The sequence below is a fragment of the Melospiza melodia genome, chromosome 12, assembly GCF_035770615.1.
Source record: "Melospiza melodia melodia isolate bMelMel2 chromosome 12, bMelMel2.pri, whole genome shotgun sequence".
Taxonomy (NCBI): domain Eukaryota; kingdom Metazoa; phylum Chordata; class Aves; order Passeriformes; family Passerellidae; genus Melospiza; species Melospiza melodia.
The window spans coordinates 8809643-8832748 of NC_086205.1; the positions used below are offsets into that span (position 1 = coordinate 8809643).

General features: G+C 44.9%; 1 protein-coding gene across 10 annotated transcripts in view; it reads right to left on the minus strand.

Moving 5' to 3' along the window:
- Nucleotides 1-2400: 2400 nt before the first annotated feature.
- Nucleotides 2401-23106, minus strand: part of CEP63 (centrosomal protein 63) — a 40316-nt gene continuing 19610 nt past the window's right edge. For 4 of the 10 annotated variants that reach the window (XM_063166674.1, XM_063166673.1, XM_063166669.1 and 1 more), the window contains exons 2-16: nucleotides 21315-21449; nucleotides 19579-19759; nucleotides 18290-18385; nucleotides 16036-16158; nucleotides 15093-15206; nucleotides 13273-13320; nucleotides 11957-12190; nucleotides 11618-11763; nucleotides 10777-10911; nucleotides 9899-10013; nucleotides 7849-8046; nucleotides 7579-7665; nucleotides 5845-6044; nucleotides 5032-5320; nucleotides 2401-2918 (exon numbers count right to left, since the gene is read on the minus strand). In XM_063166674.1, the coding sequence (XP_063022744.1) occupies nucleotides 2760-2918; nucleotides 5032-5320; nucleotides 5845-6044; nucleotides 7579-7665; nucleotides 7849-8046; nucleotides 9899-10013; nucleotides 10777-10911; nucleotides 11618-11763; nucleotides 11957-12190; nucleotides 13273-13320; nucleotides 15093-15206; nucleotides 16036-16158; nucleotides 18290-18385; nucleotides 19579-19759; nucleotides 21315-21358 (2169 nt within the window). In that variant the 5' untranslated portion in view covers nucleotides 21359-21449 and the 3' untranslated portion in view covers nucleotides 2401-2759. Of the gene's footprint in view, nucleotides 2919-5031; nucleotides 5321-5844; nucleotides 6045-7578; nucleotides 7666-7848; nucleotides 8047-9898; nucleotides 10014-10776; nucleotides 10912-11617; nucleotides 11764-11956; nucleotides 12191-13272; nucleotides 13321-15092; nucleotides 15207-16035; nucleotides 16159-18289; nucleotides 18386-19578; nucleotides 19760-21314; nucleotides 21450-22573; nucleotides 22715-23106 lie in introns of those variants that run through there. The other 6 variants (XM_063166672.1, XM_063166676.1, XM_063166675.1 and 3 more) reach the window with 6 other exon arrangements.

The window sequence follows — 23106 nt, forward strand, 5'->3', positions numbered from 1 at the left end:
TGCAGATGACATCACTATGACCACGGTCCCTGCTCCTTGTCTCAAAGACTCACTTCCACAAGCCCTCTCTCTAAGCTTTATTTGTGTCTCCAGATGGCAGGGGAAACAAAAACTGACCCCAAGAGAGCAGAGAGGACAGTTTATTGCCCCCTACTTAGCACAACCTCGGGGAGTATTCCCTGTTCCTGCAAAACCCAGGCACCTGCAATTCCACACATCTACAGAGTCCCAGATTCTTTAACCCCTCAAAGTAAAGAGTGACCCCCAAGCACTGTCACACCCACAGCAGAACATCTGTAACACTCTAAAGACAGATGAAGCCTGCACATCCCACTCCACAGATGTACAAAAGGAAGTGCTGCAAATACAGTTCCACACTTTTGTCTCAATCAGAAAACAAACATTGGCTCTGCCCTGCAAGTGTGCAAGAAATTCTTTAGTGCTATTGAAGGCCTAAGTTCAAAGACACAAACCCCCTCTCCAGCTTCATTAATTATAAAGTTTCCAGGGTCAGGTGATTATTCCAAGGGAGATTTGACACTGCAAAGGCAGAGAATGCCTGAGAAACCCTGCAGCCCCAGATAAAAGCCCCTCAGAAGTCTGCACTTGCTGTGACATCTCCCTCCAGGATAAACACAACTCCTTCTCCTCCTCCTCATAAAAAATGCACATTCTTCAGTGCAGCCAAGGTTCCAACACCAGGAGAACGGTTCTGGAACAGACTTCTCAGTTCTCTCAGGGCATCTGCAATGAGAGAAAGGGGAAAGACAAAGCACACACACACGCACCAACACAGGGAAGTAATTCAGCAGTTCCCCTGCTGCAGATGCTACTTTAGATTACATTAGTTCAAATTTTTAGATGAATGAAGCTGATGAATGAATTCTCCCTGAATGGAGCTGCTTATTACAGGTATTAGAAATTGATAAAACTGTAGGATTATAGCTGCTAATTAAGCAAATGGATCATCTTCAGTCTTGCTCTTCCCTTCTGCCAACATGAACTGCCAAATATCTCTGAAGGGATATGGAAGAGCACATCAGAAACAAGGCAAAATGTCTCCCTAACTGCTGAAAACACCAGCAGCATGATGCAATACTCAGTAACTAATTTGACAAATCATCAGGAAATACAATACTACTTGCAAGGTATAATTTAAAAATGAAATTAGTGGCCTCACTGAAGGCTGTGAGGGATCCCTAAGGGTTCTGGCATATCTTACACTCAGTGCATCTATAGGTTCATCTACAAAGAGAAAACAGTTTGGTGCATTCTGCTGTTCAGATTTTATCAAAATGCCCAACACCCAACAAGTCCTTACTTGAGATCTGGACAGACAGGGAAGATGTTCCAAAAACACCCATGGACAGCTCTGCAGAGGATCCAAGGCCAGTGCTGGATGATCACAGTCCTGCTCCAGCTGGGAGCAGTTCAGCACCTCATTACCAAGGCTGCACAACGAGAATCCAGAATGCATTTGAAGATTTTATCCTCATGCAAGGAACTCCACAAGAAAGCCAAAACACAAGGACTTTTGGATTGGAACATTTCTAAACTCTGGGATGCAGAGGTGCATGCCCAAGTGCAGCCCCAGTCTGCAGCCAGGCACCCCCTGGCTGAACTCACCTGTCTGACACAATTGCTGGGCTCTGGGTATGTGTGGCTTTTGAATTCCTGTTCCTTGACAGTGTTAAGCTGCTCTAAGACAAGGTGAAGCTGATGGAAAGGAACAGGAAACTTATGGACATGGAATGTCCTCATCCCAAGGTTTGCCTGCACAAAGACCATAAAGACTCAGCCACAGGAGAACTAGAGAGACCCCAACAGAAAACAAATTCATAGGAAAGAAGTCCTGTTCACTCACTGACAACTTACTTCCCTTGAGGAAAGACTGAATATTTTCCCCAAAGGAGGTCACAGATATATTTTGATGCAGCAGTTCCACTGGACTGTCCAGATTCAACCCAGGCTGGCACCAGCTCACATGGCAGCTGCAATGACATGTGGATGAACCTCACCTGCTTGTGGGTTCTCCTCCTATCCAGTGTCATTTCTCATTCCTATTTCTCTTTTCCAAGAGCCACATCCAGAATTCAGCCACTCATTCCTCAGCTATTCTGCAGTACTTCGAGCACCCTGTACAGCAAGATAAAGATACCAGATGCTACACAAATTGGAAAGGGCAGAAGCTACAAGAACCAGGAAATATTAAGAAATCCCACTAAGGGCAAATTAACTGGAAAAAATGCAGATAGCCTAAAGGAAAGAGGAATTTTATTCCCTGTTCTTTGAAGAAAATAGCTATGCTGTGATGGAAAAGGTGTTGATCCAAGTTCCTGATGAGAAGGGAATATAAAGCACAAGAGTCACTTTGTGTATTTGTATAAACAGGAAAACAGGTGTTTGCCATTCTGATTTATTTCAATGCTTTTACACGTAGAAAATATACTTTAAATACATAAAAACTAGGAAATGTTTTGCTTTTAAAAAATACCATCAACTTTGCGAGTGAGCACATAGCTGTGATGCAGGTCTCTGACCTATGGCAAGCTGACTCAAATGTTTGTGGTGTAACACCCCTCATCAGAGCAAGCATGGAGACAGGAGTTCCTTTTCCTCAACTCCCATCCTGCTGATTCAGCTCCAAGTGGGACACACGGCCTCTCACTCAAGCTCCAATCCCAGCTGGATACAGGCACCTTCCCATTCACAGTTTGGAAGTACATAAGGAAACCAGCATTCCAACTCCACAAGGAACATTATTCATGGTGTTCAAATCGTCTCACTATCTTTGCACTCTCTTTTTTCAGTTCCTCAATGTGAGCATTTAGGCACTCCAGGATGTGCTGCGATCTCACTTCTTCATCTTCCAGGTATCGTGCAGCAATGGATCCCACAGAAGCTGTAGGCAAGGGGCACTAAAGGGAAACAAAGGGATTATCAGGCATTCCTTCATTCCAAGTTTTGGCCAGAAACACCACTGATCTGCAAAGCACACCACTGAACATGCTCCTAGAGGCTCATTTCCATCTTAGTGGGTAGACTAAGCACTCAGATCTCCCATTTGTATCACAGGTCACGTCCCTCCCAACAGCCAGCAATGATTGCTGCACGAGGCCAACACTGCCAAAAAATCACTACTGAAAAATCAGAACTAGAGAAGATCACTACAGAATATCAAGGAGTTTGCCCTGGGTGCTGGTGCAATATCATTCTGCTCCTTGTCTCCATAAAAATCCCAATGGGAGCCCCTCATAGTTTGGGTCCAGGGAAGGGAAAGCACTGCCAGACTGGGTTTTTTTACCACATATTCCCCACTGGGAATATCTCCACTTTCTTTCATACACCTCCTCTTCTTCCCCAAAGTAACAGGCTCCTGGTAAAATCCCACAGGCAAGTACAGGCCAAACTCCCATTGCAGCTCACAGAACAGCACCTCAGTCCAGCCAGCAATGGTCAACAAACTACTCCAGATTCTTTCCTTTACAGTCAACAACTATTCCTGCTCCTCACATCACTTACCCACAAGTTATTAACTTACAAAAACAACACTGTAAACCAGGCTTAATGTACAAGTTGATGAAGAGAAGCTTCGTGCACAGGGGCTGGCACGTGAACTATTAAGGTTACTAAGGGGCTGCTTTCCATTACAGACAAGTTGTCTCTGTCTTGGCAAGAGAAAAGAACTGGTTATTTCCAAATCCTGGAGTCTCGTGGTTTTCAGGTCTTGTCAACAACCAGGAACAAAGGGAAACAGAAAAGGCTACAGACAACAAGAAAATCTCTCCCACCCCACTACTGCCTACTGATAAGAGTTCTGCTCTCTTAGTGCTAAAGGAATTGATTTAAAGACACTGAGCCCGTCGGAGCCTGACCCAGTCAACACCCGGAGAAATATCTGCATTTCCTTAGAAATCTTATTTCTTCCTCTCAGAATAAAAAGCAGCCCATTCTCTTCTATTAAACATCAAGCCCTAGAGCTTCTCATACCCTGAAGTGTGAACTGTTCACACTTTGGGTCCAGTCTTGCAACCTGAAGAGTTTCCATTTACAATACTGCAGTTCCCTAAGTTCCCAACACTGTTTTCTGGGTATGTGCACAAGCTATTTTAGTCTTGAAAAATCAAGACCTGTTCTTGGTCATAAATTTCATCAAAGACCTGGCAAGCCTCCACTTATCTGTGCATTAGCCTTTGAGCCTCTTCTCTGCACTACAAAAAGATAGCCAATAGTTTAATAGTTGTCACTGCTACCAAAGCAAAAACAGGGGAGAAACTGCTCTGAACACTGCTAGGGCAACACATCTGGAGCAAGGACCAGTGCTCAGCATTCTCCCCTCCCTAAACATGACAGGAAGAAGTGATTCAGTGCAAATTTTCTATATCTTGGTCAAGTGCTTCAGCAACTGAGCTGAGGTGGGACAGAGAGAGTGCTAACACTGCTCCTGATGAAAAAAGTACCATCAGCAAGTGGGAAAAAGAGCAGGCTCCCCTTGTGCAGTGAAGCAGGGATTTCAGGCTTTGTCATCTGCAAGCATAAGCAGCTTTAAGTTCAGTGTGCTGACTGCTGCAGCCTGTTTGAAAAGGGGTAAAACTCACCCTGTGCTTTACAGATGTGCAGCAACCAGCCACCCAGAGCCTGTGAAATACTGACATACTCAGCACTCCACATCCATTCTGAGCCTCTACTACAGGCCCAAGCCAAAAGCTGAAGCAGAGTTCTGAGGGGACAGGAGCAGATCCTGCTACACACTGAGGTACAGCACCATGAGCTCCTGGAATTAACTTAGCAAGCACACAAACACAAAGCTCTTCTCCAAGGGGTTCTGAAGAGCCTCTACATAGATGTTCCTGGCCAAGTCTTACCCATCCAGCAGTGGCTTTCCTTCCCTGTTTAACATTTGATTTACTTAGAGGATCACACACAATATGCAGTTAGGTCATGCATTCAAATGCCCATCCCCTTTGCCAGATAAGAACCCAGCTCTATTTTCAGCTGTTGAGCAGCAAGTAGCTCCTGTACACTGCTTACCGAAAACAGAGATTCTCTGTGATGATTTAAGGCAGGCTGCTTAGATGCTTCATCTGCAAGATCTTTGTTTTCATGCACCCTAAGAAGCACAGACTCCATTCCCAGCCAGGCACATGGCTCCCTGCAGTTCTTGTTGCTGCTCTGGGAGGGTGGCTCACCCCTCTCAGGGGTCACAGTTCCTGTTTCAGCAGCCCCAAACCTTTGGGAGTCCCTGTGATGATGCTGAGCAGTCCTGTCAGGCTGGAGATGTGTCCTCTCTGTGTGTTCATCCTGCTTGTGCTGTGCTTCCCTGGAAGGCACGTTTGAGCACAGAACTGAGTTTGTCTCTTAGCAGCTGAACTCCAGCAAAAACTCACAAAGAGGCAACAATTAACATAGATGTTACTAACAGCCCTGGCAATCCAGACTTGTTTCCATAGCACTTCCAGACACACATTCAGTCCCTGTGGAATTCTCTCTCTCTCTTCTGCTACTGTAGATACCAAAACCCACAGCCTGCACATCCTAGCACAGCAACAGAAAGGAACACAGCTGCCTGGGCCACATCTAATCCTGTCACCAAAAACAGCACAGACTGCTGCTCCAGAGAGAGGCAAAGGCAGACAAAAGACAAACACTGCTGGCTTTGCAGAACACAAACCAGCTGAGACTCAAAGCTACTGCACTGCTTAAGGCATAAAGGCAGACTCCCAACCAGCCCTTGTGTTCTCCCAGAAACACAATGCACTGGAGAGACACCCAGCATGCCACTAAACCCCACACACCCCCTGCTCTCCCTCATCCTGAGGAAGCAGCATCCCTGGGGTCACTCACCTGTGCTGTAAATCCCTGGGCTCTCTGCCTTGCCCCTGCTGAGCCCTGCCCTCAGGTTCACCTGGGCACACCTGTGCAGTGACTCCCAGTTTCGCCCTGGTCTCTGCCAGGTCCTTCCGCAGCTGCTGGTTCTCAGCTATCAATTTCTGGAGCTCAGCAGTGTAGTCCTCCCTGAGTGCTCTCAGGCTGCCATCAGCCCCCTAACAGACAGACAAGGGCAGAAGTCAGAAATTCTGGTTTGCAAGACACCACAGTCACATCCAGAGCAAAGGCCAGCAAGAGGTTCTTTAAGGCATATCCCCTAACTTCATTTTGACTGGCAAAACCTTCAAGACTTTCCTAGGAGAAAATTAATTATAGATATGCCTTATTGGGCCTGCATCCAGACTCTCTGTGCTGATCTGCCTGGGATGGTCAGTCTCTCTCACCACTGGATTTCTTTTAAAACAGGAAAACATGGACCTAGGATAGTTCAGATATACCTGCCTCTGGCCTTTCTGAAACTCTGAACAACTTGCTTCTTCCCATCATCTTCTATTTACTAGGCCAGGTGGGTATAATTTCCACTGCTTCTACCCCTGTGACATTCCCACTTGCTTTTTGCCAATTCTATTAAATTTAGATGGTTAATTAATTCTCATCAGCTCAGTATCTAAGGCCTTTCCAAATGTGCATTAGGACTGCCAGCCAAGATCCAGCTCCTGTGCCTTGGGGCTGTAGGGCTTTTTTTTAAGGAAGATTTCCTGCTTTTCACACTGCTGCCACATTTTTGGGAATTCACACAGGCAAAAGCCACCAGGCACTTTTCAAGCAGAAAGTAATGGGCCTTAGGTTATTTCAGTTTCAAACCAGCCCTCCAGAAAGCTGTGTTTTTAATCCATCTCACCAGCCACAAGCTTCTGTTCAGCACTTTCCCAGGAACTTGGCACATTTGACAATCACCCCAAACTAATACTAAGAGGTATTTGCCTCCCACACATCTAACACGATAAAAGCTCTGACATATTCTCATGAGGTTCTCAGCTGTCTGAATCCAGCCCTTGCCCCCTACAGGGAAGCAGCCATTCTGCTTAAGTTGAGACAGAGCTTGCAAACCAGCCACTTCTTCCTTCACAAATGAGTCAACTAATTATTTCTGCCAAAGCTGCACCTCTGCCATTCAGGCTCCTCTTCTCCCCTCTGCCTCAGGAGTTTTGAAGGTTTTGTTCAGCTGCAGGAGCCCACCACAGGGCTCTTTCCAAGAACACTGCCCAACACATACAGCCCATATTCCCAGTCTGCATCCTACTCATGGAAAGGAGCAGTGAAAGGCTCCTCCCTGCTGAAAGGCTCCTCACCAGGGGAGAACACCCTCTCACCCCAAGCATTTCAAGGACCAGAGGAGTTACAGCTCTCAGACAGGTCAAAAGGACATCACAGGGTGAGAGTCTAAGGTTTGAGTCAAGGTGGCTTAAAATGGAAGTGTAATGAAATGTACTAAAATACAAGGGCCAAAGCCCGTGGAGAAGACATGGAAATTATGGCTGCTTCTGCAGTTCTCCTTACCAGTCTCTGACTGAGCAGATGCTTGATATTTCTGCTCCTTATTTCCTCTCAAATTGCCTCTTTTGCTTGGGTTTAAAGTTCACTACACTCTGTCCCCCATTGAGAGGCCTAGGCAAAGCCTCAGACTATTCCCAGGCAGGTACACAAGGCTAGCCCCTTTCCAGCTCCTGGTCCTCAATACCTTCATACCTTCAGCTTACCACACTCTGTTTTTTCCAGAATCTCTGAGAGATGACGGTTTTCCAGCCTCAAGGTTTCCAGCTGGACCAGAAGTACCTGAAGAGACAAAGGCAAACAACAAGCTCAGAAAAAGAACACAATGCAGGCCCACAACACCCTCAGCTTTTGTACAGAGGCTAAAGACAGAAAGAAACTACTAATGTAGCTAAAAACCAGGATGGTGTTCCAGGCCTTCAGATCCCTTAGACAGACAGCATAAGAGTCTTGTGCCTTTTTTACCCTGTGCTCCACTGCTTTCCTCTCTGCCCTTTCAATCTCTGCTCTGAGCTGCTGCTCCAGGTCTGAGGTGGAGCCACTTGCTGATGCAATGGTGATGTCTCGCTGCTGCAGCTCCTGGGTCAGCCTGGAGATCTCCCTTTTCATCCTCTCCAGCTCACTGCTGTGCATTTGTTCAGCCTGAGAGAGCTGGTCTTTCAGCTGGAGGAAGAGATGCACACATCACCCATGAACTTTTAAAACATGTTTCAGCTAAAAAAGCAAAAGTACTGCACATGGGAATGTGAAATCCCAGTCCTGGAAAACAAAAAAGCTCCATGTAACAAACCCTCTGCACGTGCTTGTCCTTCCTGATTGAGAGCCACCTCATCCTAATCCCTTCCCACACCACACACTGCCAACTGGAAAGAAGTTTCATGTCATGAGGTACTTGAGAAAACCCACAATTTATCAAACCAACAGCCTCTTCAGCTCATCATTCAACCTCTGTAGCCAAAGCCAGAGAGCCAAAGGTTCACCATGACTGGGGAAGCACACTAACTCTTGGAAAATATAACCCTGCGATTTGCCACTCTGCCTTCCTGAGGTATTTGAAGATACAATTTAAAGATGGTAACTTTAAATAGCTCAAGCTGTCTTTTTCTTCCAGGAATTAATTTGCCCTAAGTCTTTTGAATCAATATTAGAGTTGAATCAATGTTAGCTCATAGCAACTAAAGCTTCCCATGGCAAGTTTCCACCAGCCAGCTATGCACAGGGTAAAAATACATCTCTTTGTTTTCATAACTCTGTGTGATGACCACTAGGCCCTGCATGATGAAAGAATAATCATTCCCTATTTACTTTCCACATGTCAGGCATGATTTTATTTTCAGTCCATTCAATCTCATTTATCTCTTTTCCAGTTTGCTAAGTCCTATTCCATTCAGCTGTTGCTTGTATAAAAACCACTCCATCCTTTATGGCCATCTTTTTCCATACCTTATCTTGGTTTATTCAATGCTTTTTGAGGTGGCAGACCTGCACCACATACAATATGCTGGTAGGCACACTTTATATTTATTCAGTAGCACGACAGAACAACAGCAGCATAATTCCTTCCCCAGGACTCCATTCCATTAGTCAGAAATATAAACCACCCAAACACACAGGATTTTTCTGAGAATTACAAGCATTTTAGAAAATTGAACCAGATGATCTCTGCCTACCCATGTAAATACTGTTCACATGGTGATTTATCTCTATGTCACCTCAATGCCTCCCAAGTATATAAAACAGAAACAGCCTTCATAAATCTCTCCCTCCTCCCCAGCAGCCTGTGGGAGATTCATTTACTGTGTGGCTGTTTAGATGTGTAACCAAGCACACATCTCTGGCAAGATCTGCACCTCTGTATGTTCAGAATAAAGGATGAAGGATTTCCACACAAGTGAGGTTTTTCACTCAGGTTCAATGAGGCTTCCACTCTACCAGGCTCCAGTGAAAGCTCTGACATGAGCTGATGCAGACCATTATGAAGAGCCAAGCTAGTGGAAGGCTTGCCCCCCTTGGGTGCTCAGAGCTCTGGGGTGAGCCCCTCGTGGCAGGTGAGCTGCTCCATTCCTCCCAGCCCCTGCCCTCATGTCCAGATACCCAGCCTGAAACACATAAAGGAACCAGGACACATTTGAAGTCCTGCCTCAAGTGTGACAGGACATATTACAGCAAACTCACTCCTTCTCTGCTCTTCACCCTGTTGGGAGCCTGTATTAGGCTTAAACTCATGATTCCAGACCTTAATAATTTTGCCTATTTGCCCCTTCAGCAGTAATTCAAGTATCTCCACAGTGTACAGGTGTACTGGGGGAGGCCCAGGAGATGCTCACAGAGCCAGCTTCAGACACCTGCAGACAGGTGTCCTCTCAACCTTTCCTCTGCCAGGAGTGCTCCTTACCTGCAGCAGATCCCTGCCTGCCAGCAGCCCTGCCCTGGTGCCACTGCTGAGGCACTGGCACACAGGGATCAGCTCACCCCACCAGTGCCATCCCACTCCCCATGAACAAAGCCAAGTCACCTTTTTAATCTCTGCCCTTGACTCAGTCTGGTCTTCTTCCAGGGACTGCAGCTCTTTGATATTCTCCCCCAGCTCCTCGCTCAGCTGCACACACCTGGCATTTGAAGACACCAGGCTGGGTGCCAAATGCAAAAGTATAGATTAGAATAACCCAAGGAGGAGGAAATGGTCAGAGCAACTTTGATCTTCCAGGCAGTCCTTTATGTCCATTACAACAGAAACTAAACTCAGCCTACAAGTTCCTTACCAATCCCCTGGGTTTGTTTTCCAAAATCATTGCACAAGAGATCAGGAAGTTCATCTAACAGATAACAACTGTTTCTTACTTGTTTATTTACAAACTAAGATTACAAAATTTATATGTAAACACAAGTCTGAAAACCACAGACTTGGAGAGGAATCATAGAATCACAAAATGCTTTGGCTTGGGAGGGACCCTAAGCTCAACTCATTCCACCTCCTGCCATGGGCAGGGACACCTTCAACTAGACCATCCAGCCTGGTCTTGAACACCTCTAGAGACAGGGAGTCCCCAGTCTCTCTGGCCAGATTTGTTTATAACCCTCACTTCACAGGAAGGTCTAAATCTGTTTCTTACCAGCTGCCTAACAAAGACTCCTTAGCCTATTGTGAGTGAAAGTGCTCAGCCTAAGCAAGCTGGAGCCCTGAGAACACCCACCACGTGCAGAGAAAGGCAGCCAACCAATTAGCAAAGCAGTCACTATTACCCTGCAAAATGAATAGCACTTGGTTTCTTTGGCCCTTTGATATTTAAAACAAGCCTATAAAAATCACTGGCTAACTTGATGAACACAATTAGGTGCTGTGTTATTATCCAGGACTACTTGCCCTTGCAGAGGGAGCAAGCAGAGGGTTACCTGTTCTCAAGACGAGACACCTCTGACTGCAAGTGCTGTTCCTTCTTCTGGGCAACATCCAGCTGCAGCAGCACCTGCTCCAGCTCCAGCCCTGCAGAGGACAATGGCTTCCCTTGCAAGCGCTCCTCCAAGGCCCTGCACAGAAACAGCAGCTTTAATCCAGCACAGAAACATGTCTGAGTTCACTGGCACAGGGAACATAACTGCTGTTCTCCTGGAGTTCTCTGAAAAATACACAGCACCTAAAAGCAGGTGACCACTGTGTGCAGTGTGAGTAAGCAAACACAGCAGCTGGATGACAGCCCCTGCTTGAGTTAAGGCTGACTGAAAAAGACTACATTTTATATTGATGTTGGCCTCCCTGGTAGGTGACCAACATCCAAACCTCCTGACACACCAGAACCCAACAGCCTCTGCACATTGCCAGGGCAGAAGGTCAACATGATTTTGTCACAGATGTAGTTAATTCACCAAGCCCCAACCAGTGAGAACTTTCACCTAGGTTAATAAGCATGTTATCAAACCCTGAAAGGCCTCCAGCACTTGGCTGAAAATGCCTGGGAGAGACACCCTCAAAAACCCTGCACTGCCTCCAGAAACCCAGCTGAGGAAAGTGGACTCCCTCCACGCTCTACACTGATTATCTGCTAATTCCCAAGGCAATGCAAATTGAAAAATGCTGCAAGGCAGCACAGTGCTTGTGATAAACTGCAGTGCACTATGTTAAATACAACCAATACAGATCCAGCTGCATGAAAATGCTGCTACTGTCCTCAGTGAGAGAACCTGGAACATGGATCTGGATTGAAGAGCCAAAGTACCAGCAAGGCACAGATGCTACCTGATGAGGAGTTCTTTTGTGTGAAGAGTTTCAGTCATCCTGTCCAGCTGTTTCTGTAACTGTTCCTGGTGCAGTTTCGAGCTGTTAATGAAATCTTCTTGAGACTGCAAGGTGGCTTTCAGTTCCATCTTCTCATCCTGCAGCACCTGCACAGGAGGCAGAAGGAATGACTGCTGCAAGGTGGACCAAACCAGGTAGTTGCAACGTGACGAGAGGTAGATCAGATATTTTAGGACCCTTTGAAATACTGCAGAGCAGCACATGCCTACAAAGCCAATTTTGATGCCAATCAGGAACCCACCACTTCAGACCCCATTTTTCAAGAGCTCCTCCACTGACCTCTAACATTGTCTTGGACTCCCTTAATTCCTCTTCAACTCTGTGCTGATCTTCCAGAATGATGCGGTTGTCCTCACTGAGGCCATCCACCCTCATGCTGAGCCTCTCCACCTCGCGCTCGTTGGCACTGATGGTGTCCCTGGCCCTCTCCAGCCGGCTGCTCAAGTGCTGGATTTCCGAGCGGCTCGCCAGCTCCACCGAGTCCAGCATCTGCTTCCGACTGGCCAGCTGGGTCTGCAACATGTTTCTTAATCATAATTAGTTCATGTATGATGAACTAATTATAATTAAGAAATAGTTGGCTTCTGATTGTGGTGGTGTGAATTCTAACATCTATATTATCTCTTATATCTCATCTATATTATCTCACCCTCCACATGAGACTAAAAATGTGTCTGAGCCCTCAGACATGGAGGGGATGGGACAGGGAGTCACAGGGCCTGCAGAAGGATCAGAGGGATGGCACTGCCATGCCACCCTTCAAGGCCACATCCTCAGGATGTCCTAAAGAAACAAAGATTGGCTGCCCGGAATTGCTGCTGAGCTCACAGCCACTGTGTGAGGAGCCTGGCAAGCCATGCAGCCAGGCCAGAAACACTTAGATTGTATTATGATGAACTAACTATAATTAAGAAATAGTTGGCTTCTGATTGTGGTGGTGTGAATTCTAACATCTATATTATCTCTTATATCTCATCTATATTATCTCACCTTCCACATGAGACTAAAAATGTGTCTGCAACAGCAAACACCTGCTAGAGCTAAACTGCAGAACACCCAAACTCTGCAACAGCAAGCACCTGCTAGAGCTAAACTGCAAAACCACCAAAACTCTACCAAAGCTAAGTCAACACAGCTACTGATTTCTTGTGTAATGAGCCACATTCTCATTCTCAACGATACCTCCCAGGGAATTAGGGAGAGTATTGTTCCAGGGTTACACGATGGATAAAACTTCCCAAGGCAAACAGAAGAAGTAAAAAATAAAATGAAAAAAGAGAGACATTTGGTTCCAAAAGCAGTTCAGAGAGAATCTGGAAAATGAGAATCTGAAATCACTCCAGCTGCCCAAGTATGATTTGTCTAAGCACAAAGCCTCCTGCTATTTTTTGCTCATGAGCTCAAGGCTAGACCAGGACTAATGGCTGCAGGTAAGAAAGTTTGTAAACCAAACAGGGCAGAGATTACCCAACCATTAATTCCACACCAGGACAGAAAGCAGCTCAGGGTGCACAATTGCAAAGCCACAACCACCAAATAGCCCCAAAACAAATCAGTTGTAACAGCCAATTTGCTTTGCTCTCTGCAGTAAATACCTGGTTCCAGCAGCTTGAGGGAGTGCTCATTTTGAATTTTTCAGTGTTCTAATGGCAGACAAAAAAGTTACAAGGAATGTATGAGTAGCAGACAATATCTGCTCTATAATTTATAGGCACAGTACTTTATTTCATAGCATTTCTTTCCACACAGCTAGCTGGTGAAATTTAACAAGCCAGCTCTCACATAAACTTCTAGGAACATTCACTTCATGTAGTCCCTTATTGTACAAAATCTTTGAATTTTTAAAGGCTCAAACAAAATATTTGAGCAGTCCTATCCTCCCAGTTTCAAAGAGTAGCAATGCCTGCCAGGTTCAGAAGCATCACATGCCTTGATTTACACAAACTGTAAGAACTGCTCATTTGCAAGGCTATGGTACAGTTTTGATTACAGCCTTATTATTATTAAAACAGTCATGACAGAAAAGGTAATCAAGAGGGCCAAGAGTTTAAAGCAGAGCCTTTCTTTACCCAAGAAGCCAGAGTATCAGACTGCCTGAACATTTATTTCTGCATTAAGAAAACATTTAAGCTGTCTCTTATTTCCAGCCACACAATATCCAGGCCAGCAGAGAATTCCAGGTTTTGAGGAAAAGCTGACTTTAAAGGCTGCAGGTGTTCCAGAAGGTGGTCTGTACTGGGGAAAATTCCAGGCTTCCCTAAGCTGCTCTGGAAGAGCTGAGGGGAAGCCAGATGAAAGGAGAGAGAGGGGAAGTACTCCATGGTCATGGATCTCAGCTTGATCTTGTGCTAGAAAGACAACTAAGCACATAAAATGCACAAAAACATCCAAGGCAAAAAATTTGGCACTTCCAGGCTGGGCTTTTCAAAGCAATTGAGGATTCAGGCAGTCTTTTCACAGTACCTGTGCACCTAAGGCACCTATGCAGCTCTGGGAAAACCTCCCCAGCCTCCTGGTTTTCTGCTGCACAGTAAGACAAGTTCCTCTATGCCCCAGTGTCCCAGCCTGAGCTCCAAGGACACATCTGTTCCCAAACAACTGAGCTATCAACGACACACAGACAGCAGAGCAGCAAGACCTTCTGCTCAAGGACTCTCTCTGCATTTGTAGATCTCCTGGTGTCAGCCTCTCACAAAGCCCCTGTCAGAGCCAGCTTCAATCCTGTCATCACAGTCTCCCTCCTTGCAGGAGCTTCCACTCAAGAGCAACTCAGGAGCCCATTAAGGCAAAGTCCCCAGCAAGAGCTTCTTATCAGTGTCTGCTGTGATTGTGTCTGTGTGACTTCACAGCTGTGCTCTAGGTCAATTCATCTTGCTCTGCTGCAGCACCACTAATTCACTGAGCCATCAGCTTTGCAGAACAGCAGCCCCACTACTTCTTGCCTTTGAGAGACCTAAAAAAAGGGGTGGGGGGCTGAAAACTGCTGTTGCTTCAGTATTTTATGGAAGTCTCTGCTGTAGGGGAAGACTGTGTTCCAACAGTACCCTCTGAGCTGGACCCACAAGGTAAGTATCTACCTGCTGGCAAGTACACAGCTTTCAAAAAGACAACATGATGTAACATATTTTAAAGTGTCATATGCTGTGGTCTCTGCCTCTCAGGGAAATCTGCATCCTACTCTCTTCTCTGCTAACTAGAGTGATGGCAGGGAGAGCTGCACAAGGTTTATCTAATCTCTGATGACAGACTCCAGATCTTTTTTCCATACAGCACTCGTACAAGCAAACCTTATTCCACCAGAACATTAAAAGTCACTTCAATGGCACTCTGAACTGGATGGGAGCCTAGAGATTTCATTAGCCTCTCCCTCCCTGCCACAAACAAAGCAGAAACTTCCAGCACATGTTAATTGTACCTGCATGAGCTCGGAGTGCTCTGCCAGAGCCTTGCGCTGCGCCTCCAGCGATGCCACCTGCTGCTGGTACTGCAGGCGCTGCTGCTCCCAGTCAAGCGATTTCTGACGGAACTCCTGCAAGGACAGCAGGGGTGGCTTGGAGCAGTACATCCCCCTCCAGTTCACATCCATGTTTGCCTTCTCTCCCCACCATATCCTCACACCCTTCCCCAGCAGGAAAACCATTAGCCAGTCACCTGATGCAGCAGCTCAGCAGCGCAGAGCCCTCACACACCGGGCTCGCTGCACTCCCTCCCCACCCGAGGTAAAGCTCACAAATGTTAAGTGCCAAAACATTCATGGCTGATTTCATGGCTTTGCTGTCAGGGATTTAACAATTCAGACTGGCTTTAGCTTCCAAAACATGCTGCTATTGAAATCACCAAGATGACAAGAATTAAATACAGAATTTGACTGCTAATCTCTGCTCCAGAAATTGGGCACTACATCAGTCAGATGTGTGTTGTTACCACATCTCTCAGGAGGAGAAAACTGAGTGGGGTTGAGCTCAGCAGAGCAGAAAGATTAGAAGATGAGACAGGGTTGAGAAGAAGTTTAACATGTAGCTCCCTCCTCCTCAAAGAAGTGAGAATACAACCTCCCCACACTGGGATTCATTCCATTCACATAATTAGTTACTCTTCCAGTACCTCCTTCTTTTTATTTAGTCTCAGGGTAAGAACAGCATTAAGTTTATGCAGTGCAGTCAGAGACCCCAGCACATGTCATAAACTGCCTTTATCACACATGCAGTTGAGAAGAGCTGCACCTGGAGAGTGGATGGGCAGTGCTCCTTAAGCAGGAGTCACTGTGCACTTCCTAGTGGACAGTTCAGTCACCAGTGAAGCCCAGTAAGGCAGTTAATACATATCAGCTGGTCAGCACTTGCTTTTTCACCACATACCTCCAGCTTCCTGGTCAGTCGGCTCAATTCAAATTTGTCCTCCTCTTGTCCTTTGTTAGCTTCTCCTCTGCTCCTTGTTTTTTTCTTCTGCAGCTTCTCATAGCTCCTCCTCAGCCGGGACAACTGCAGGATACAGTGAAAGAGAGAGCTTTGCTCAAGGCCCCAAGGCAAGAATTAAACAGCCCTTTGAAAGTGGTTCACACAAACAATGCCCTCATCAAGGCCACACAGCTCCCAAGTGAAGGCTTCTATTTGGATAATGAGTCTTTTATTCCAACAGCACAGCAAAACACACGAGTTGTATGAGAGTAGCAAGATGCCACTGAAGTCATGACATCAGCAGCTTTAACAAAAACTCTAACCATAATTAAAGCATGACTGAAATATTGATCAGATGGAGGTTCACAGGCAGCTGTCAATGCAGCAAGAACGCAGCATCCCCCTCTCTACAGGTGGTTCCCAGCCCCAGGAAGAGCCAGCAGCACCTGTGGCTGATCTGCTCACCCACAAGAGCACACCCACCACACCACACACGGGTAAATCTTGTGTGATCAAAACACATTTGTGCAGCTCAGGTGGGAACTGGAACTCTCCTGCTTAGTGGGAGAAGGAAGGTTTGAGAATTGCCATTACCCATAATATCAACACCACTTCATCTGTCATTTTCTGCTTAGATACACTGTGTATTTTACAATGAGTGGAGAATGCCAACAGAAAATATCACTCCTACGCCTGCTGCTAGGATGCTGAAGTTGTATCAGAAGCAGGAATGAGGAAAAAACTCTTGACATTTAAATGACCCTCCGTGCAAATAATCACTTGCAACTTGCAGAGAATTTTTCATATGATGAGCTCCCCGCTACTTAACTATTAAATAAAAGGCTTCCAAATAGCCACATGAATTTGAAAAGCCATCACTGCTGTTTTACTGATTGACAAAGCTAAGCCCATGGATGAACAAAAGGACCATGAGAAGAAAAAATATCTGATTCAAGACCTGATGCATTCAGTAGTTTGGTGTGTTCAGTGGGAACAGACAGATGTTCAGGCTTAGAGTTAATACCAACATATTTTGCCAAACATATCAGGAGATAAGAGGTTTATTCTTTCCACAGTCTCAGTAAGTTAGACACTGTACCTGTAATTGCACTGGAAATGGTGGTAAACAGAGACAGAAATAATTTCCCCAAACAGTACTAAGAACAGAAGACTGAGGAATATTGGAGCTCAATGTCATCAGCATTAATACCGTGTAGGTAAAATACCCACAAAATGCAATTTAGGCCAAAACACACAGGCTGTATTTCAGCCACAGCAATTTAGGCTGATCTGCCAATGTACCTCAGCTTTGCTCTGCAGCTTATCCACAATTCCAGTGAGAACAGCCAGCGAATGAAGCCTGTTAGTCATATGGAATAGTGAGGTGTTTTTAAATGAGAAAAGATGCCTTCTGTCATCAGAGCAGAGACTACCAAATTAATTTCACTTATGGCTTACAGTGAGCAGGAGCTAGGCCCAGCCCTCCAGAGAAAACAGGTCAGTGCTCTATGAGCTGCTCATGCCAGTTCACTCCCTGCTACTGGCAAGTGCAGACAGGCAAGGAGTTCAGGCATAAATCTGGAATGCTGTTGTACCACCTGCAGGACAGGTATCACCTTGCACTGAGCAAGAGGCTTTGAGATGGAAGCTCTGATATTACTGTCAAACAGCATTTTCTACATACACTTGGTTTTTATAAAAAGTATTTAGACTAATATTCCTTGAGAGTACAAAATGCCTGCTAAAGTCATCAGTGTTAACAAAGGCAAAAAGATGAGACCACACACCACCGTTATTTCCTGATCTCACACAAGCCAGGCCGGTTACATCTCCACTCTTTTTGAATTTCAGAAATGCTGAAAGAGCAAACTGCTGCTGCCTGTACCTGTGGCAGCTCCAGAACCAGCACTGTGGTGACTGGGATGGGCAAACACAGGACATTCTTGCAGTGAACTTCTGCAGATGTCCAACATATAAAAACATTTCTACTCCAACAGTTCTCTGTCACCAAGTTCCTCCAAATCCCAAAAAACAGGCCAATTGAGCCATACAAATGTCACTTTATCTATGCTCAATGCTCTTTTTGCTAAGCACACAAACACTAACAGAGTGAGCAGTTTTAAAACTACAGCATTGAAACAAAAACAATGACACAAAGTAATTGATCCATCATCAACTGGGAACTAGAAACCAAACTTCTCTTTTTGCAACTCACCTCCTCCTGGAACTTCTTCAGCTGTTGTTCATACTCTCTAACCATGTCCTGCTTGGATTTTTCCACGTCCTCAACCTGGCGACGCAGCATGCCAACCTGAACAAAGGGATAAAAAGCAAATAAATACAACAGAAGTAGGCTTTATTGCCAGTAGATACATGGATAGTTCAGTGGGACCCATCATTATGAAATAGATGAAAGCTGTGCCTAAATCTTTGGCAGGCTGGGGCCACAACTGTTTCTGTTGTGGTCTCTTGTTTTGAGCCAGTTCCTGGATTTCACTCCTGGGGACAAAGCTGACGTATTTGGCGTGTGCCTACTTCTATCCAGTATTTTCATGAACTCATCACAAACATGCATTATGATTTCAAGCTATCTACCAAGAGAAAATTTGGCCATGTCATTATATTACTATGCTCAGAGAAAGGAGAGACTCCTAATAACAAGGAGAAAGTAAGAAAAGGGGTTTTGAAGCTCATAGAAAAGACTCCCCTGACATTGATTCAACTGCTCCCGAGACTCATTTTTCTCCCTTTTTTTTTCTCCCAACCACAACCTGAGTGGTCACAAGCCAACCAATTAAAATTAAAAGAAAACCCACAGAAAATTCATATGACTAAACCAAAAGTATGAATATACTCCAGCAGTGATTTCAAACATACTTTACAGTTCAGTCTGAAATCCATGTTTGCTTTTGGTGGTAAGAGACATTTCAAGTGTCTTGAGAAAACAAAATTGATAATAACAACAATAACCTACATGATAAAAATCATCATTCTTGCAAATTAAATCCTGTGGCTCAACTGCACCTTATGGTCCACATCCTGCACAAAAACTTCACTTACTAATAATTTTCCACCAATACAAATTTTTTTTTTTGCACTTCCCTCAGGCTTTCATTTAAAGATCACAAAACCAGAGCTCTTTAAAAAAGCCCATGGAGAGTTTCCCAGCAATATCTTGGTGTAGTTCATAGTAGGAAATGGTTTTCTTGGTGTAGTTTATATAGTAGGAAATGGGTTTTGTCTACCAATGACTGCAGGTTGCTGGGCTGTCCATTACAGCTGTAGCCAGAACCAGTGCCCCTGGGCTCTCTCTAATAACTCTAACAGTTCAACATGTGGACTTCCACCAACCCTAGGGGAGTGGATCACTTGCCTTGGATTGAGTTATGAACCAGACACCTTGTTCCAACAGGTCCTTTAAAAATTCTATTCCTGATTTCCTGATTCTAACAGGTAAAACACACTGCTGACTCCAACCAAAAAATAGTAATGAAACCAAAGTACCTCCTTTTGTTTTTCCTGCAGAGCTGCCTTGGCAGAGGAAAGTTCCTGCTCCCGAGCACTGAGACAAGCTTCCAAAGCCTGTGTCTGCCCTTCCCATTCGCATTTCTTGTGAGCCACCATGATGTCGATCTGCTTCATCAGCTCCTGCAGCTCGGCCTCACAGGAGGTCAGGAACCCACCACTGGAGTGGAGAGAGCCTGGAGTTAAAGCAGGTCCCACCCAACACATCCAGTGTCCCAAACCAACAAAGGCAGCAGAACTGACTGGCACCAAGGCACCAACTGTGCACACACAGTGCTTTGAACTCTCTTCAAATGAGCTCACACAGAAGAGAATCACAGAATCATTAAGGTCAGAAAAGACCTTCAAGATCATCAAGTCCAACATTTTACCCAATACCATCCATTCTCACTAAACCACATCACTTCACACTTGGGCATTCAGCCTTTTGCCTTGGGTACTGGGCATGATGTAAGTAAACCAAAGCGTGTTTAATTCATATTTTGTATTGCCTTAACTGCTCTCCAGGCAGTGGCATTTTATAGCAGGTTCCAGTCACCAGAGGAATCTTACAGCCAAGCTATGAGCTCCCAAAAACAGAAGTTTATCACAAATGCAGACAAACCCTGTAGCAGAGGGGGCTGGATGACAACATGATAATGAAGAATCAAACCCTCACAATCCATTGGGGAGCACAAGCTCCCTAGCGATGCCCAGATTTCTAATTTGGTGCAGTAATTATTGAAGCCAATTCAAGTAACTCCTCTAAAACTTCCCAGCTGCCAAGACAGGGACAATATTAAGGTTTGCCAGACATAGCCCTAGAGGGTAGTGAACTCCATAATGATCTCTACCCCTTTAATTTGCCTGTCAAAGGGAAGAACTGAAAAGAAATGGAAATCAATAGGTTAAGGGATGGAAATTTCTCTGTTCCCCGGGGCATATGCACACTTCATTACTTGGCACTTTTTCTATAGGAAAAGAAATACTTCTTAAAGGAGCCAAAATCAGTCACATTTGAAGTTCACCCTGTCCTGTGAGTTAACCAAAAATTAGCAGCTATTATGCAGAGCAGGAACATTTCCTTCACAGCATCTGCTAATATGTAGCAAATTCTAAACTCCATTTCTGCAACCAGCTCTCTACAGAAGATACAGTATCAAATAAATTTGTGTCACATTCTCAAGGATGACTAGGAAAATGGCACCAGTGACTTTTGCTTCACGGTTGTTTAACACATAAAGCATTTTGTTCTGTTATTGTCACTACAGTCTCTCTGGGGGATTGAAAAGTCTAGAGACTCTCACCTCAGACAGAGCATTATGGATTCACTCAGAGCTGAGTGGGACTCTGCAGTTTCAACACAAGCAGGAAATAATCAGATGTTTTCAGTGAAATCAGATAACAAAGTCACATCTCATTAACCTTGCAAGGCTGTTACAAAATAAATATTTATTCTCAACTCTATTTACTACTGCTCCTGATGTTGGACAGTAAGAACAGTTTATAATAACAACTGAGAAAAAAGAGGCTGAGGTTTCAGGAAGATGTACAACTAAATTCTGACAATTAAGACTATAAGCAGGGATTAGTGCAGAGCCAGCTCCCCCAGTGACTTCACTTCTGCAGCAGCTGAAGGCCACTGCACACTTACACCAGAGGATTTATTCTGAGTAAAAGGCAAGGTTAATACCTAAATCATTTGGAATGACTGCTGTGTACAGTTGCATACATACCTTCCCCGCCCGCCTCTTTGCATTCCTTCCAGCAAAGCCTCCATCACTGAATCCTGGTGGCTTCAGTACTAGGGAAGTACAGGAAAGCAGTGGTCACCCATGGCAATGCACAAACCAGGCTGCTTCTCCATCCAGCTGCAGGAAAAGTGGAAGCACACAAAGCAGAGAAATCAAAAAACATACAAGGACCATGTAATTATAGGTGAGGAAAACAATGGCACCTTCATGAACTTACAGCCAAATAGAGGAAAACAGATTTTTCTACCAAAAAAGTATAGTCAATGCTATCATCCAGCACTACCAAATTGCAGTGATATAACTTGTGATCTAATAAATTCAGAGAGGAGCAATGAGAATCTGCACTTGTGTGAACTCAACACAGAGGAACTGGTGGATCTCCTGGGAGCACCAGCCTGTGGAGAAACACAAATATTCAGGCTCCAAAGGGGCCAGACTGAGATCCACCTCTTGGAAAACACCAGAGAGCAGCAGTAAGAATTCATCCATAAATTACATATTTTCCAGGCCTCTGTTATAGACTAAGTTAAAGAGATCATGCCAGGTTACCACCAGCCTAAGAACACACTGGTTGTTCATACGGTTGTGTTAAGAAAACACAAACTCCTTAAAATTTCCTCTTAAATTATGCCTTAAATTATGAAAATAAGTTGGACAGCTTTACAGTAACAGTACATTGCTTCAGTTATAAATTATACCATTTAAGTAACAAACACATGCATACTCAAATTTCACATCTTGGTGAAAGTGAGATGGGTTTACATTAAAATCAAAAATGGGGAATTAGAAGTTGCCATGAAGCAGGAATTTACTTCAATGCCTCCTTCATGAAACTGCATCTAACACAAAAATGGTTAAACTTGTCCAGAGCTATTAACACAAACTTCTGTTTCCAAAATCTACAGACTTTCCAAGTACTGAAGATGGATCCTTCCACCATCTTTCCTCTAAGATTAATATGGCATTATTAAGCAATCAGCAAAAGGGGAGCAGGTCACAGCAAGGGAGACTTTCACAAATGCAGGGTCAGCTTTGCTCTCTTTCCCAAAGAATCTTCTATCGTGCTCCTACAGCACTTTAAAACACAATGTAGGAATTAAAAGCTGTCCTTGGGAGCTGTGTTTTAAACCACAAGCATATAAAAAATGCACAGAAGAAAATCCTATCCCTATTCTGACAGTGTTTTGTCTGTCTTTAGTCCTGTTTGTGCTTAGCAAAACTCAATCAGTATGCAGAACAACCTCGTGGTTCTGCTGAGGGCAGGGTGCTGAGAAGAGCAGATGAGCAGATCCCCTGAGCTGCTGACAGCATTCCAAGAGCTCTCCAGGTGGCAACAGCAGACATTAGACAGTAGCAGCTCTCCTCTTTCATTCTAATCACACCTACACAGAATCAATTTTCACTGGGCAGAGAGATGAGGAGACAACAGCATAGAATTCCAGAACAGTTTGGGCTGGAAGGGACCTTAAAGCCATGTCATGCCAAACCCCTGCCATGGGCAGGGGCACCTTTCACTAGCCCAGGTTGCTCCAAGCCCTGTCCCACCTGGCCTTGGACACTTCCATGGAAGGGGCAGCTCTGTGCCCCTGCCTTACCACCCTCACAGCCTGCCAGCTTTGCTAACTTTCCTGGAATACCAAGATTTTGGAGAAAAGCCTTAAATTCAGACACCTCTAGCCAGTTTTATGCTACGTAACGTTTGCTGACTTAGTATTAAATTTTGGCCTCTCCTGTTTGCAAGCTGCAATGTGCAAGTTACAGGCACCTGAGTAAA